Genomic DNA, 17,169 nt, shown 5'->3' on the forward strand with positions numbered 1-17,169 from the left:
AACTTGGAAAGTGTAAAAAACCATTAGTGGGCTAGAACAGGTAAATAAAGGACAGTTATGTACCCTTTCAAATAATAGTAAAACAAGGGGAAACTCCATGAAACTAACAACCAACTGAATCAAACTAAATCGTAGAAAGTACTTTTTCAATAAGCACATTATCAAGCTGTGGAATCTTTTGCCAGAGGGTGGGATCAGGGTAAGTATCATGGCAAGGTTTAAAAGAAGTTTGGACAAGTTCCCAAAGGAAAAGACCATCACATATTATTAGCCAGTAAAACTAAAGAAAGCTATTGTTATCCCCAGGAGTGAGTAACAGGAATTTATGGGACCTGGTTTGGCCGTTGCTCAGTTCTGGGTCGTTGGGCTCGATGTATCTCGGTCTGACCCAGCATGGCAATTCATATGAATGAGCAACATGGGAAAGTAGATCATGAGTAGCTGGGAAGGAAAGGCAACAACTTGATTGAGAGTAGCCAAGATAGCAGTCAATCCTGAGGTGCCAGACTTACTGCCATGCTCTGCCCTGTTGAAGCTTCACTGTGAATAAGTGTCTGCACTTGAGCAGAGTTCTGTTTTTTATCCTCACTCTCGGCTGTTATGAAAATATAAATATTTGTGTGGCTTTAATTGGCAGCTCACATAAGTAGTTTCTTGTTTACTTAATGTGGTGGTGATAAATTAGTAATTTATGTTGTTGTTGTATAATAATTATAATTATGTTCTTACAGTGTGCTACAACATTAATCTACCTGTCTGTAGGAGATGTTTTCCAGCTTATTAACTACTACAGTTTCAGTTACTGGTTCTTTGTGGGGCTGTCAATTGCTGGGCAGATATACCTCCGTTGGAAAGAACCACATAGGCCTAGGCCTGTCAAGGTAGGAATACATAAGCAGGCTCACCAACTGAGAACATGAATGCTTGTGTGTGTGTGGGGGGAGTTTGGTTTTGTTTTGGGTACTTTTTTTACATAATGTCCTAGACATCCAATTGTCTCATTTGAAAAGCAAAATCTATGCATGACATTAAAGTTTTCATATGTGTCCAGAGTTCATGTAAGATTGCCTTGAGAGCAAGGGCAGCTTGAAGTGAGGAATGAGATAGCACCCCTTACAAGGGGCAGCGCAGGTCAAATCAGCAAGAATGTGAAGGGGCACGTTCCCCTTTGAGCCTGACCCTTTTGGTAATTTGAAATGCTGGGGAAGCGGGAGATGGGTGAATAGTGGGGGGTCTGTGTGTGGCACACTCTCTCTGGGCCTATTAGGATATTAGATGCCCTTGCAGCCTAGTTTCATTATGCAAAAGCAAAGCATGATTACTATTTGAAATAATGCTGTTTGACACTTTTTAAAAACCTCTCTCTTTCTTTTACAGCTGAGCTTATTTTTCCCCATAGTTTTCTGTCTATGCACATTATTCCTTGTGGTGGTACCATTGTATAGTGACACCATTAATTCTTTGATTGGAATTGGCATTGCTATGTCTGGAATCCCCGTCTACCTCTTAGGCATCTATCTACCAGAGCCCAAAAGACCTCCTTGCATTGGAAAGCTTTTAGGTAAGATCAGGTGGGTGGGGCTGTAAAATGCAGGTTGGCAAACTATAATGATAGCTGTAAGTAAATCAATGTTGCTGTGATAGTCAGCTATGTCTAAGCGACAAGATCAATATGTTATTTTAATGAAAAATTTGTTTTTATTGAATTGTGTATATTTGATTCTGAATATTGCCTGAGGCCTAGAACATAGGCAATTAAGACATTTTAATAAACAAACATAATGAGCAAATAATGTGACTAAGGCAATACTGAACATTTACTGCCACTGAGGAATGACTGCTTCTCTGGAGCACTGTCCTCTCAACAGCTTTTCTTGTAAATTTTAGTTTTATTTTGGTGTAGTTGGACATTTATTATTTGTTATAGTTTCTTTTAAAATTAAAATTTTTTTTGCATCTGATTGCACCACAAATTTTTCTAACATATAATACATATAATACATTAATGGTGGCAGAAAAAAGACCAAATGGGCCATCCAGTCTACCCAGCAAGCTTCTTATGATAGTAAATGCCGTTCCATGCAGGTTTCCCCAAACCTTAAGGGTAGTAATATTTACATTCAAAACCAAGCAACTGTCAAACCCATAACAAAATTTCTGCTAGCTTCATTTTTACAGGGTAGGCAACTTTCTTGATAATTCAACATGCTTTGCTTTTGGACTTGGCCATAGAAGGGGTCCTGTACTTTTTCTCTAATGCCTGTGTATTAGTACCCCAGACTGTAAAAGCCGGGTCCCATCTTTGGCTGTCTCTGAATCCAAATGCCCTTTACCCCACCGCCATTAAAGTAGAGAGCGTTATTGCCTTCTGTTAAGGGTAGTAGTAACCGCTGCTCCATGCAGGCCACCCAAGCCTATATGTAAACTATGTGTGGAATAGAAAAGTTACTTCAATATCTTACTCACTTACCCCCACCCCCAGCACACATGGCAGCTGTAGCCCAAGGCAGCCGGTATGCTGGTATTAAAGCAGAGTCGTGACAGGCTGGGAACTGCAGCAGGAGTGACTCTCCCCAGCCCCACAGTGGTAAGGAGGCTGCCTGTGCTGCGATCATTGTGGCACAGAGTGGTCAGCTGAGAATGTGGCCATGGGGATTTCCCGCCAGTCTGCTGTTTGGGAAATCCGTCGATTAGTTGACCCAGGTCTGTGGCATTGGGCAGACTCCAAATGTGGGGGTATCGGTGCTGCAACAGCAGGGGGAGAGCACTGAGGATGAGAATTGTGATACACTGAAGATCCTCTATGGAGGGAGGGAGTTTGCTCAGTTCCCAATCACACTGGGGTCAAGGCTCCCTGTGTCTTTCTGTAACCAGTCTGTAATTCTACTCCCTTTCCTTGTTTAACATCCCTCATCTCAAATATCCAGGTCTACTTAGAAATTTGTCCTTTCACTAAGTGGACAGTTATAGGCTGATAATTAGTAAAGCAATGGTCTGCCAAGTGACTCACTACATCCAGCGGAGGAAGAGCATCCGTAATTGAAATTACCCATGACAGTGATTAGATCACTGAAATGTGCGAAGTGCCTTTAATGTCCACCTTCCATGCAATCAGCAGCAACCAAACACTGATCTTATCTGGAAGGTGGCTTGCCAATTCATTCATCAGTGACCCCGAGGCAGCTAATCGACGGATTTCCCAAACAGCAGCACAGCAGGAAATCCCTGCGTCCACATGCTCATCTCACTGCTCTGCACTGCAATGGTCGCAGCTCAGGCATACAGCTGGGGGCTGCCAGGGCTGGGGAAGGGGAGCCTTGGGACACGATTTCGGTGGCAGCAGCAGCAGCATGCATGGCCCTTTCTTCTTCTCGTGTATCTGGGCCTCACAGGGGCAGGAAGAAGAAAAGGCCATGTTGCTGTTGCTGGCTTCCACAAACACTGCTGCTGTTCCTCTCCGGGCTTCAGTGTGCTGGCAGCATGGGCAGGAACGGGAACAATGTTCGTTGAAGAATTCTGTGCATCTCGCTGGGGTGAGGAGAAGGAGGGAAGAGCAGCGGGAGACCAGGATGTGCTCGACACACCTGCCGGTGCTTGGCAACACACTGGTGTTGCAACACACCGGTTGAGAACCGCTGGTCTAGAGAGAAGTCTTTGCGTTTGCAACTGTGTTTGCCTGTTCTGACTGTGTTAAGTGTGGCACTGTAAATAAATGCACTGAAGCTACAGCAGAGTCTTGAGTGTGAGTCTTCTGGCTGTGTACATGTCCTTGACCACTCGAGTGCCACATATGGTGTCTTCATGGGATCCCACTAAGCAAGGCTCAGAGGAAGGAACCAGTCTCCAGAAGAAAAGACACCGATAAAGAAATGTTTTCTTTCTGAGCAGCACTGCTAAGGGAGGGTGTGGCTCTGGTAGCACATGGCAGATGGCAGTTAGAGGTGGTGGGTAGCTGTGGGGACAGACAGAGTGAAAAGAGGTTTTAAGAAAAGAAACAAGTTGTTGAAATAAAGTTTGCGAGTGTGGCTTGGGAAGCACACTACAGAAGGCAGTTGGTCTGGTGGGGCTCTGGGAGCACATGGATCGAAAAGAGAAACGTTTGGTTATTTGGGCTGCCTGCCAGAAGCTGCTGCAGAAATGGGTGTGGCTCTGCGGAGCATTGGAGGACTGTAGCACTACTAGTTTGCAGAACACAGGAAAAAAAAAATCCCCAAACTGCTTTAAACTCAGAGAGAGAGGTATAAGGGGCCTGTTAGGGAAGCAAGTTTTTTTTTGGGTTTTTTTTTGTTTTTTTTTACTGAGACTAAAGGGGCTAGCCCTATCTCAAAGTAGGGGTGCAACAAAAGTTTAGCCAGAGCTGGTCAAGCAGGATAGCTTTTGCTTTTTTTTTTTTTTTGAGAGAAAAAGAACACAGAGGAAAAGCAGGAAGAAACTGGTGTTCTGGTCTGGAGCAGGGTGTGGCCCAGCAGAAGAGAAACTATTAGAAGGAACAGCTGCTGGAAGCCTAGGCAGTATTCCAGTAAGCCTGGTTAGGAACCAGTAGGGATTACTGCAGCGGGGAAGAAAGAGGAACCAGAAGGCTGGACTTCTGGGAAGTGCCTGTTGAGAATCTGCTTGGGAGTTAGCAATCTGTTATTGATCTGATGCCTGATGGGAGGAGCAATCAGATGGTTGAGGGTGGATCCTTGGACCAGTGGCAGATGACCATGCCCCCGGGGAATGATCCCGAGAGGGACCACCGGTCAGGCTCAGAGTTAGGAGACAGACACACACTAGTTCTTTTATTAGACAGTATACTGAACCACCAGAGATGGCAGTAGTGAGCTGGCAAGCCCGGCTGGGATGTAGTCCCTCAGATACTGGAACAGCGATCCCTGGAGGCTGAGCTGACGAGAGACTGAGATATAGTGAGTAGGCAGGTTTTGCAGATGTAACATTCACACAATGTCCCAATGAAGCCCAAGAGCTGGAAAGTATAGGGCCGCGAGGAGCGAGTACCTGGTTCCAGGGAAAGCTCAGAGAGAATGATGGTAACTCACTGATGTAGCTGAGATAGTTGGTAGTGAAGACTTCCAGGCAGAAGAGTATATGAAGCAAGTCTGGGAACAAGGGCCCTCGAGGAGCGAGTACTGGTTCCAGACTGTCACCTGAAAAACAAGGAGAGAGCAAGGCCCCCGAGGAGCGGGTACCTCTGGTAAGTCCGAGGAGGCAGAGTAGCTTAGACAGACAAAGTGAGTCTGTTGTCAATCCATGTCCTTGCTAACTCGATGTGTTAGCAAATTCCAAGATCTTAAATATCCGTCGCGGGTGATGTCATCTTCGGGGGATGCCCCCAAGGTTCACACCAATGCCGGTACTTCAGTCGGGGCTGTGCCACTCACGTTCCCCTAGGCCTCCAGGAAACATGGCGGTTGCAGCGTCTAGCCGGTCCGGGAACGCCCGAGGACAAGTGGCAGGAGAACGCCGTGGTACTCAGTCTTCCCGCGGATGGAGAGGGAGGTGCCAGAGAGGAAAGGAGGGCGGATAAAGGGCGTCGGGCACCGACGGACACAACAGTGCCTAAGAGATGCTGTTAAGGTGGGCAGACTCTGGGAAGTGCCTGGTTAATTGGGACTAGAGAGTAGTCTTTGTGTTTGCAACTGTGTTTGCCAATCCTGACTGTGTTAAGTTGGCACTAAAAATAACTGCACTGAACTTACAGCAAAATCTGAGTGTGATTCCTCTGGCTGTGCTCTCGAGTGCCACAGTCACTCACAAAGATATTTAACAAAACAGGTCCCAGAACAGATCCATGAGGAACTCCACTTATCATTCTTTTTTCTTAGGAATAGATTTCATTTACCACTACTTACTGATATCAGTCAGCCAACTTGTAATTCATTCCGCTACCTTGGGACCTACTCCCAGGTCTTTCATTTTATTTATGAGCCTTCTGTGTGGGACCATATCAAAAGCCTTGCTGAAATCCAAGTAAACCATATCAATGGCTCTTCCTTGATCCAATTCTCGTTACCCAATCAAAAAAATCAGGACCTTACTGTTTGACAGGACTTTCCTATGGTAAAACCATAGCCTGTAACCCATTGGATTGCAGATAGTTCATTATCCTTTCCTTAAGCAGTATCTCCATTAATTTTCCCACCTCCAAGTTCAGGCTAACCAGCTTGTAGTTTCTAGCCTTCTCCCTCTTGCCATTTTTGGGAAGTGGAACCGCAACCACCCTTCTCCAATCCTGTGGCACTACACCCATCTCCAAGCATCTGTTGAACAGGTCCTTCAGTGGACCCACCAGCACTTCTCGGAAATCCTTAAGTATCCTGGAATGTATCTAGGCGTCATAGTGGATAACACATTGAAATCGTCTGTTCAGTGTGCTGTGGCAGTCAAAAAAGCAAAGAGAATGTTGGGAATTATTAGAAAGGGAATGGTGAATAAAACGGAAAATGTCATAATGCCTCTGTATCGCTCCATGGAGAGACCGCATCTTGAATACTGTGTACAATTCTGGTCGCCGCATCTCAAGAAAGATATAATTGTGATGGAGAAGGTACAGAGAAGGGCTACCAAAATGATAAGGGGAATGGAACAGCTTCCCTATGAGGAAAGACTAAAGAGGTTAGGACTTTTCAGCTTGGAGAAGAGACGGCTGAGGGGGGATATGATAGAGGTGTTTAAAATCATGAGAGGTCTAGAACGGGTAGATGTGAATCCGTTATTTACTCTTTCGGATAATAGAAAGACTAGGGGGGACTCCATGAAGTTAGCATCTGGCACATTTTAAAACTAATCGAAGAAAGCTCTTTTTCACTCAACACACAAACTCTGGAATTTGTTGCCAGAGGATGTGGTTAGTGCAGTTGGTATAGCTGTGTTTAAAAAAGGATTGGATAAGTTCTTGGAGAAGTCCATTACCTGCTATTAATTAAGTTGACTTAGAAAATAGCCACTGCTATTACTGGCATCAGTACATGGGATAGACTTAGTTTTTGGGTACATGCCAGGTTCTTATGGCCTGGATTGGCCACTGTTGGAAACAGGATGTTGGGCTTGATGGACCCTTGGTCTGACCCAGTATGGCATGTTCTTATGTTCATATAGCCTAATGGTCTTGTCCACTTTCAGTTTGCCTTTTTCCTCCCAAACACTCTCTTCTATAAATAGGGATTATTCTATACCACTCTCATCTGTACTCTTGCTAGTCAGCAGCGGTCCTTCTCCAGTGTCTTCCTTAGTGAAAACCGAACTGAAGTAATTGTTAAATACTTCTGCTATTTATCTTTCTCCACATCTTGCTCCTTGTCTCCTTTAAATCTTCCAATACCTCTTCTGGTCTTTCTTCTTTCTCTAATATATCTGAAAATGTTTTGTCACTATGCTTTATCTCTTTGGTGATCTTTTCTTCTACTTGTGCTTTCGCCATCCCGATTTCATACCTTGATTCCTTCAGCTTCACCCAATGTTCTTGCCTGTGTTCCTCGTTTTGTGTGCTCTTATACTTTTTAAATGTCGATCTTTTTGCCTTTATTTTCTCAGCCACCACCGTGGAGAATCAGATTGGTTTCCTTTTTCTCTTACCTTTATTTACTCTTTTTACATAAACGTTTGTCGCTTTTGTTATAGCTTCTTTTAACTTGGTCCACTGACACTCTTCTTCACCGGTTTCCTCCTAGCCTTCTAGCTCCTCTTTGAGGTATATAGCCATTTTACCAAAGTTTGTGTTTTTGAAATCCAGGACCTTGATCCCTTGTGTGACTTTCTTCCTTTTTGGCTGTTATGGCTGTATGATTATACCATCTTATGGTCACTGGTGCCCAGGTGGGACATTTGAGAGACCATCTCCATTTGTGAATACCAGATTCAATAGCACCACTCTCTCATGGATTCCATCACCATTTGTCTGAGCATAGCCCCTTGAAGGGCATACACAATATGTCTACTTCTTGCAAATTTGGCAGCCAGAATACTCCAATCAACATCAGGTAAATTAAAATCTCTAACAAGCAACACTTCGCCCTTCCTTCCCACCTTTTGGATGTATTTGGCCATATCTTTATCCAATTCTTCTGGCTGATTTGGAGGTCTGTAGAACCCCTCAATATAAATAGAAGTGCCATTTCTTTTTAAGACAGCCCATAGCGCTTCTTCCTTTTATAGAGACATAGAAATGATGGCAGAAAAGAACCAATGGTCCATCCAGTCTGCCCAGCAAGCTTCCCATGGTAGTATCTGTCACACTGTGCAGATTACCCTCATGTATCAGTCAGTTTTTGCTTGATGTGCTTTGCTTATGAACTTGACCATAGAAGCAGTCATGTGTTTTTTTCCTTAATGTCTGAGTACCCCAGACTTTTTTTTTTTTTTTTACAAAGTCATGGTTTGTGTTGGTGTGCCCCTGAATTCAAATTTCTCTTCCCTTTCAGCCCCCCCCCCCCCTCCTTTGAAGCAGAGAGTGATGTTGCAGTTTCATAAAAAGCATCAAGGATTATTGGTTAAAGGTAGTAATCCCATGCCTTCTGTTAAGGATGGTAACTGCTGCACTGTGCTGGTTACCCCCATGCTCATCAGTTTCCTCAGACTGTAAAACTCGGGGTCCTCATTGGTTGCTGTCTAAATCCAATTCTTATTTTCCCCTTCCTTTGAAGCAGAGAGCAATGTTGGAGTTGCATCGAAAGCATCAAGGCTTATTGGTTAAGGGTAGTAACCGCCGCACCGTAAGTTACCCCCATGCACGCTTTCTTAATTTCCTTTAGGACTTGGCCATAGAAGCAGTCCTGTGCTTTTCCCCTTATGTCCCATTAACAGTATCCCAGACCATGGAAGTTGGGGCCCTCTGTTGTGGTCTGAATCAATTTCCTCTTATCCCCCTGCCATTTTAGCGGGGAACAATGTTGCAGTTGCATTAATAGCTTCAAATCATATTGGTTAAGGCTAGTAATCGCCATTCTGCTAAGGGTAGTAACCACCGTATCAGCAAGTTACCTCCCTGCACGCTTATCTCATTCCCATCCTCAGCCTTTAGAGATCCGCGGTGTTTATCCCATGCCCCTTTGAATTCTTTGACCGTTTTCTTCTTCACCACCTCCTCCGGAAGGGCATTCCAGGCCTCCACCACCCTCTCCGTGAAGAAATATTTCCTGACGTTGGTTCTGAGTCATCCCGCTTTGGGTTGCATTTCATGACCCTCTGATCCCTGCTCCAGCTTTTCCCTTCTGTCTCTGCAGCAGCCATCAGCACTGTCAGGTTTTGAGAGGAAGGATTGCTGGGGCAGAATGGCTCTTCTGTTCTATGGTGTATATTCGTCTTGCTCCCCTCTGTCCTCTGCAGTGCTACTCAGTTGCCAGGTGGCCAGAGCCACATTTTGCACATGAAAGAGCCACATGCGGCTCCTGAACCACAGGTTGGCCGTGCCTGACTTTTATAGCATATAATTTGAATTTTTCCACTTAGGATCTTTTTTCCTGCCAGAGGCAGATGCAAGCTGGCTTTGACATAGAGCCATTTACTATTCCATACAGGGCCCCAGCCCCTAATATATCCAAAATTTTCTTCCTTTCACTAGGTTTTGAGCCATGAATTTAAATTATCTGTATAGCTTAGTCTCTTTCATTTCCCTTTCTATGAATAGATAACACTTCTGAAAAGGCAAGAGTCTTCACCATGTGCCCAGTCTGCTTCCCCAGAGTCTGGAAATCTCTCTGTACCTCTGGTATTCTGTTTCTAGCATGGTCATTGGTTCCCAGAAAGATGATGATGTCAATTTCAGAGTCCTTACTTTCTTCTTTGGTTGCATCTCATTTGCATTTTTATCAGCTGAGGAACCTGGAAGGCATTTTACTCTAGTGTTCCCCCTGAAAATAATTTCCAAATTTTAGTGCCTGTAATGATTGAGTATCCCAGCAGAAAGAGCATTTTGTTATGGTTTTTGGTTGTGTTTGGAATTTCTGTGTGCATTGGGTTTCTGCTTTCCTTTCAGATACCACTTCAGTCTTCATTGCCAGAGCATCTTTACTTTCCAATACACAGAAGGCATTTTGTACTTGTGTCATTTGAGAGAGTGGATATCTCTGCATCACAGGTCTTCTCCTACCAAAGCCCACTGCAATCCATTTATTCTTGGGTTTCTGAATACTCTGTGGAAGTGGAGAAGGACATCTGGGCTGCACAGTTAGGAAGAGTTGGGGGGTCTATGGGTCACAGGTCTTATCCTACCTGAGCCCACTGCAAACCACTTATTTCTGGTTTCTGAATCTTCTGTGGTAGTGGAGAAATGTTTCCTGAAAACTGTAAAGTGGGTGAGGCTTCCATGGTGGTTTCTCATTCCTTTTTTATTGTAGTTAATTCATCTTTAAGGTGAGTCAACTTTTTCATTGAAGAAAGTTGTGAATGGGGCAAGCCCTAAGCCTCCAGATGGGTTTGCCTCAAGACAAAGATATCGCAGTTGTTATATTAAATGCCAATTTGTTCATTTGATTTAATAGAAAACTCCTTTAATCTGATAAAGGTTAGCAATTTATCTTATTACCAATTACTGTAATTATGTACTCTCCACAAGACTATTGGGCCGATACATTAAATGTTGCAGGAGAGTGGGCGAGCGAGCGCCTGCTCTCCCGGCACGCGCACAGGCCACTTGCCTGTGCGCGCAATTTAGTATCGGCCCGCATGCAAATAAGGGCCCGCGGTGAAAAAAGGCGCTAGGGACACTAGTGCATCCCTAGCGCCTCTTTTTTTGACAGGAGCGGCGGCTGTCAACGAGTTTGACAGCCGATGCTCAATTTTGCCGGCGTCGTTTCTCAAACCCGCTGACAGCCACGGGTTCAGAAACCGGACGCCGGCAAAATTGAGCGTTTGGTTTTCAACCCACAAGCCGATTTAAAATTTTTTTTTTAATTTAAAATTATTTTTAACTTTTGGGACCTCCGACTTAATATCGACATGATATTTAGTCTGAGGGTGTACAGAAAAGCAGTTTTTACTGCTTTTCTATGCACCTTCCCAGTGCCGGCAGAAATTAACACCTACCTTTAGGTTGGCGCTAATTTGTGAAAGTAAAATGTGCGGCTTGGCCGCACATTTTACTTACTGTATCGCTCGGGAATGACTAATAGGGCCATCAACATGCATTTGCATGTTGCGGGCGCTATTAGTTTCGGGGGGGGGGGGGGGTTGGATGCATGTTTTCGACGCGCTATTACCCCCTACTGAATAAGGGGTAAAACTAGCGCGTCAAACAAGGGTGGGGTAGGAGGGCTTTTTAACAGTTGAGATTATCAGTAAGCAGATTGTTCCCTGACATGCACTTAATGTGAGTTCATCTAATCCACTGATAGTTAAGGTGGAGTTTGCTTACTTTTACAAAACTATAAAAGCAATTTAGATTCCACACTTTCTTTTCTTAAATTAAATCTGCCCCCACAAAAAAACCAAAGACACACAATAATGCAAATATATACAATTCCTATACTTGGCTCTAAGATAATTTAAACATCAAAAAATGGATGTAGCTCTTTTGGAAGCCTTCTGTAAATAGGAATACCTGTAGACAAAAAAACTGTCTTGCCTCAACACATTGGTCTTATGGCAATTTAATCAGGCCCAGCCAACAGGTACAAGGTGTTCTTTTTTTTTTTCTCAGTACTACAAATGCAGTCTAGATTCCACACTTTATTTCTTAAATTCTTCTTGATTATTATATCAACAGCTGTAGCCATAGGTTTGGTTACTTGTTTCAATGTATTTTATTTCTTTTATTATTTCTTTTTCTAATTGTATTTGATTTTTTGCACGGTTAATATTATTAAAGTGTTTCTCCTGCCTCAGACTAGATAATAAAATCCAAACCAATTTTCATGGATAAAACTATGCTTTACCCATGGGCAATATGCACTTTTTAAAAATTGCCCACTCGTTGTGCAGGTATATGTGTAACTTTATCTCCAGTATGAAGAAATGTTCCTGGGGAAAGGTTTGCATTTACGAGTAAACATTTGAATTTTCAAAAGAGTGTGCATGTTTGTTCCCAAAACTACCCACATGATTTAGAAATATAAATGTGTATGATAGTTTTCCTAGGTAATTTATAAAGTGAAAGTAAGCATATAATTTCAGTTTGAAAATTAGTGTAAAGTCTGCAGATGAAAAATACCTATGTACTTTGCATCAATACATATAGGGGTCAATATTGAAAGGCAAGCCATGTATCTAAGGTAAATAGATAGCTATATCCGACAAACTTAGATGGGATATTTAGCCACATGGCTCTGTAGCTAAATAGCCCCATTAAAAGTGCTATTTAGCTGAATAACTTATCTGGCTAAGTAGCGCCACCCCAATCCGCCCATTGCCCACCCACCTTTTTTATAAATGTGTATGATAGTTTTTCACTCCATAAGACGCACCTGACTATAAGAAGCACCTAGGATTCAGAGGGGGGAAATTAAAAAAAAAAAAAAAAAAAGTGCTAAACCGGCTCTGTTCCCGGGTGTCTGTGCGTCTTATGGAGCAAATTAGGGGAGTGCATACAATTTTTTTTTGTCCCCATTTCGTTTTCAGGTCTGGGGAGGGCCATTTCTGTCCACTCCCTGATCAGAAAACTTTTATCGTTCTCTTTGGAAAAAAAAAATAAAAAAACAAAACCCCACCCTAACCCTTTAAATTTAATTAACTACAACCCTCCCACCCTCCTGATTCCCCCAAGACCTGCCAAAAGTCCCTGGTGGACCAGCGGGGGTCTGGGAGCGATCTCCTGCTCTTGGGCCGTTGGCTGCCAGAAATCAAAATGGCGCCGGTGGCCCTTTGCCCTTACTATGTGACAGAGGCTACTGGTGCCATTGGTCGGCCCCTGTCACATGGTAGGAGCAACTATTATTATTTTTTTTTTATATTCGCTCCATAAGACGCACGGACATTTCCCCCCCAATTTTGGGGAAAAAGAAGTGCATCTTATGTAGCAAAAAATATGGTAGATAGCTGGATAAGTGACTTATCTAGTGGCCACTGAACTTAAGCAGATATGCAGTAGCTGCTAGATAGCTGGGTAAGTCCTACTTATCTGGATATCTGCCAGTTGAATATCGGCCCCACCGTTTCAAAATTACACCCGCAACATCTCTTACCAGTGGACACACTGGCTGCTTTCATTGTTTGGGAGAAGACAATGACTCCACTGCATGCAAGATCCATTTGAGGATGTTATGTCTCAGCCAAGTTTAGGGTCTGCATTCTAAACAGATAATATTCTTTTATTGGCCTTTTCACTGAGCTTGAGAATTTGCACAATATGGAGAGCTAATGTTCTGCCACCCAAACCCATTCAGACCCATTTACATTACAACTATTGCCAAAGTAGGAGGATTAAACCTTCCATTAAAAAAAAAACAAAACGCTGTCAGATCTAGAAAACTGGTAGGTTGCTTTTTGGGAGCCCTGCGTCCCCTAATGTCAAGTATAATTCTGATAATTTCTAGAACATGAGAACTGCATCTTCTGATGATGTGTGTGAAAAGTCAAGTGAGCTACCAATGGGAATCTACTTTTCATTCAGCCATGGGTTTTCCCTTGGGTTTTCTTCCACCCCCAAATCCATAACCAAAGTATGTTAAGGAAATTGACCAGGGGAAAACAAGCCATAGCTGCCTTTGCATTCTGATATACGTGCATTCTGAGCATATTTGTGTGATAACTGGAGTCACTATCTTCCCTCGTTCGATGTCCTGTTAGCCTGAGGAGCAGTGATTGAATATTGTGATTAGCAATTAAAGGAAAGTAATTTATCCTTTTTATACTAGGGCCTTTTGAAATTAACTGTCAGATGCCCAGTTCTTAGCTCTGTTTTTGATTTGTATCTGTTACTGTTTATTCCCATTCAGGTGGTCTTACTCGTGGAGCCCAGCTCTTTTTGTACTGTGTTCTGACTGAAATGGATGTCCTGGAAGAAACGTAAGACACAAAATCTATCTGAAACTCTTAGGCTTCTTCAAAAACAGCCAAGTAGATTATAGGTCATAAAACAAACCAAGTTAAAGGTGGAAAAGATACAAAAGGACATGAATTAAAGAAAGACAATTCCTTTAACATCATTTATTGATTTATCAGCTGCTGCTTCTTCATGAATACTTCGTTTCAAGCATACCTCCCATCAAATGATCAATGAATTATATACTTCTATACACATTTCTGGGTCAACACTTTAGCCAACTATTTTAGATACAAAATTAAGAAGACATTTGTTAGAATATGAATCACTGTAAAGATGCTCCCTATATTTAAGCTTTGTATTGGCAGTAGCTGTATTCAGTAACAAAATGTAATCTAGAGTCAATAATTGTTTAACATGCTGGTATGTGTTAATGTCTTCTTCCTGCCTCATCTGACATTTGAAACTAGAGGAGACATCGATACAACAAACCAGATGTGCACCCAGGCATGATTAGTGGTGGTCCAAACGTGGGGTAGATGCCAGGTTCTTCTAAAATGACTTTTACTTTTAAAAAAATTATTTTAATACTAAAAAATTATCTGAAATTTGTAGTATTTGAAATGTCTTTATTTTAAATGAAGATCATAATTATTTGTTCAATGCTATTCCATTAATTTCACAATTATGAAAGTATGAGCAAATATGCTGTTAGATATAGAATAAAGCGTGGGCTGCTACCATTTACAAGGTTACAATTCAGATGAAAAATAAAGTTTGCTCCTTTAAAAATAGGGTTCTCCAAGGACAGCAGAATTAATTAGCCATAACAAGGTGACATCATCAGACTCTGCCAAATGGATCCTTCTCTCTTAGCTAATAAGAGCTTTTGCTCTACTGAACATGCACGCTAATAAGAGCTTTTGCTCTATTGAATATGGGTGCACGCTACCTTCTAAGGCCCTCAGTTGATTACAGAGCATAGCTTTAGTTAGAAAGTCGACTCTCCAGGGAGACAGGAGAGTAAATAAGTATGGCTTATTCATCGTGCTGTCTACGGAGAACCCTGTTTATGGTATACAAACTTGCTTTCTTCGTCGACAAGCAGGATTGAATTAGCTATGACACATGGGGAGTCCCAAGCTGAGGTTGCAAGTGAAGTACTTACTGAAAAAACAACGCAGACCCTACTGTGGAGAGTGGACTACTGAAGAATAGGCTGTACAAACCTGCATATACCCTAAGCTACTGTCACTTCTTGACAGATTGTGCAGATAGTAATGGGATATGAAGGTATGAATTGATGACCAAGTTCCAGCTTTCCAGATATCTGTAATGGGCATTGTTCTTAGGTGAGCCACTGAGGTAACCATGGCACTAACCTTGATGAGCTTTGACAGAGTCTGTGATCTGGAGGCCAGCCAGAGCATTTATACCAGAGCATGTCCTAGGTGTAAATGTCCCTTGTTTCACCACCGTACCTGAGGTCCAAACGTACTCCCAACTTCCAACCTATGTCCTTTATCCTGAGTAAAAACTCTGTTAGGGGTTTCCAGATGTTTTTTGTCAGCCTTGGACTCCCAGTTGAATAGATGCAGACTCTCCTTCTGGAAACAGTTTTTTTTAAAGTTCTAACTCTGGGTAAGGAAGGGGGCAGAAAAATCTTCCTTTCCAAAAATCAGATAAACAAATTAGGGAAAACTTCTCTTCACTTTGAATTCAAGGCTGAGGCAGCAGCCCAGCTCAGAGGCTGGGTTCTGATGCCTGGGCCTCAGCTTAGGCTGGAGCCTGGGCCCAGGCCTAGGCCTGATGCCATGGCCTGTCCCAGAGGCCAAGTCCTGATGCCAGGGCCTTGGCCTGGACTCAGGCCCAACACTAGGGCCTCACCTGGTGGCCGGGTCCAGACACCTGAGCCAAGGCCCTGAACCTAGGCCTTGGAGTAGCTCTGATACTGTCCTTTCTTTCTTCAACTGCCACCATCAGCTGGGATCACATCACAGACAGCGCCATTTTGGTGTATGCATTGTCATTTGTTTGCAGACAATATTCTTCTTTTTGTATCCAACCCAGTTGAATCATTGCCTGTTGTAATGATAATTTTTCAAGATTTTGGTTCCTTTGCATGGCTATCTATTAATTATCATAAGGCTGAGGCACTAACTTTGGCTCCTTCCACTCAGACTTATGGCCAGAATTCTTTCCCTTATGTTGGATTACTTCTAGTTTTACCTATTTAGCGGGCCGATACAGTAAGGTGCGGTAGAAAGGAGGTGCGTTAGTGCCGGGCGCACCTGCGTTTGCCGCACGCACAGTTCGGATCACATACTGCTTGATACTGTATTTAAATGGCATGCAAATGCAAACTGCGTCCAATGCGCGTCCATGATGCGCAATCCATTTTACTGTATAGGCGCTATACAGTAAAATGTATACGTGCCTTGAGCGCCCGCCCAAGGCACCGAAAGCGTATGAACGAACGCCGTGATGTCACGCACGCCCTTTCATGCGCCTTTGCTGCCTTGAGTGCCCATCAATTTGGGACGGGCGCTCAAGGCACCGAAAGCGTATGAACGAACGCCGAGATATGTGTAACTTTACTGCTGCTCCTGATGAGGAGCAAGTCTGTATATCTTGTGTTTTAGGGGTTATAGAACAGGGTGCGCGGTCCAGGTCAGTTGGGTGACATGAAGGATGAAGAACCAGAGGGGTCTGAAAGGCCTCAATATTAACTGGACAAAGTGGTGGAAAACTGGGAATGTGCTTCACACTAGCATGTTTTAAAATACGCAGACATACAAGTGTAAAAGCTGACAAAGTCTTATGGAAGACACATTGGCTAACTGTAAGAGGTTACTTGAGCATAGTTAGAAGCATACTTATGCAAGATTGGTATGTTTTACAACATATTTGTGCTTGATTAAAAATTCCAGCATATCTTCGCTCATGCACAGATACGTGCATGAGCACCGATACGTGTGTGTATGGGCGCTCATGCACTCATTTTGAAATTACCATCATAGGCTGTAAGCGAAAAAAAAAAAGATGCACATCACTTCTATATAGGAAGTTCTGCTGCAAATAATAAAATACCAAGCACAATATTCTCCATCTCATTTTTTTTTTAAAATTCTTTTTATTCAGCAGAAGGAGTTCAAAAGGTATCAAAACAATTTAGTGTTCATATACACTACAACAAGTAATGCACGCTTAGTAAATACAAATAAGCTCAGTAAAAACTTTGAACAAACTTGGTC

At 43.0% G+C, this 17,169-nt stretch overlaps 1 protein-coding gene across 4 annotated transcripts in view; it reads left to right on the plus strand.

Moving 5' to 3' along the window:
• SLC7A6 (solute carrier family 7 member 6) overlaps positions 1 to 14,662 on the plus strand; it is a 182,020-nt gene extending 167,358 nt beyond the window's left edge. For 3 of the 4 annotated variants that reach the window (XM_029608655.1, XM_029608654.1, XM_029608653.1), the window contains 3 exons: positions 732 to 881; positions 1,378 to 1,561; positions 13,869 to 14,662. In XM_029608655.1, coding sequence (XP_029464515.1) covers positions 732 to 881; positions 1,378 to 1,561; positions 13,869 to 13,942 — 408 coding nt within the window. In that variant the 3' untranslated portion in view covers positions 13,943 to 14,662. Of the gene's footprint in view, positions 1 to 731; positions 882 to 1,377; positions 1,562 to 13,868 lie in introns of those variants that run through there. The other variant, XM_029608656.1, reaches the window with a different exon arrangement.
• Positions 14,663 to 17,169: the final 2,507 nt, after the last annotated feature.

Source organism: Rhinatrema bivittatum, chromosome 7 (assembly GCF_901001135.1).
Source record: "Rhinatrema bivittatum chromosome 7, aRhiBiv1.1, whole genome shotgun sequence".
NCBI lineage: Eukaryota > Metazoa > Chordata > Amphibia > Gymnophiona > Rhinatrematidae > Rhinatrema > Rhinatrema bivittatum.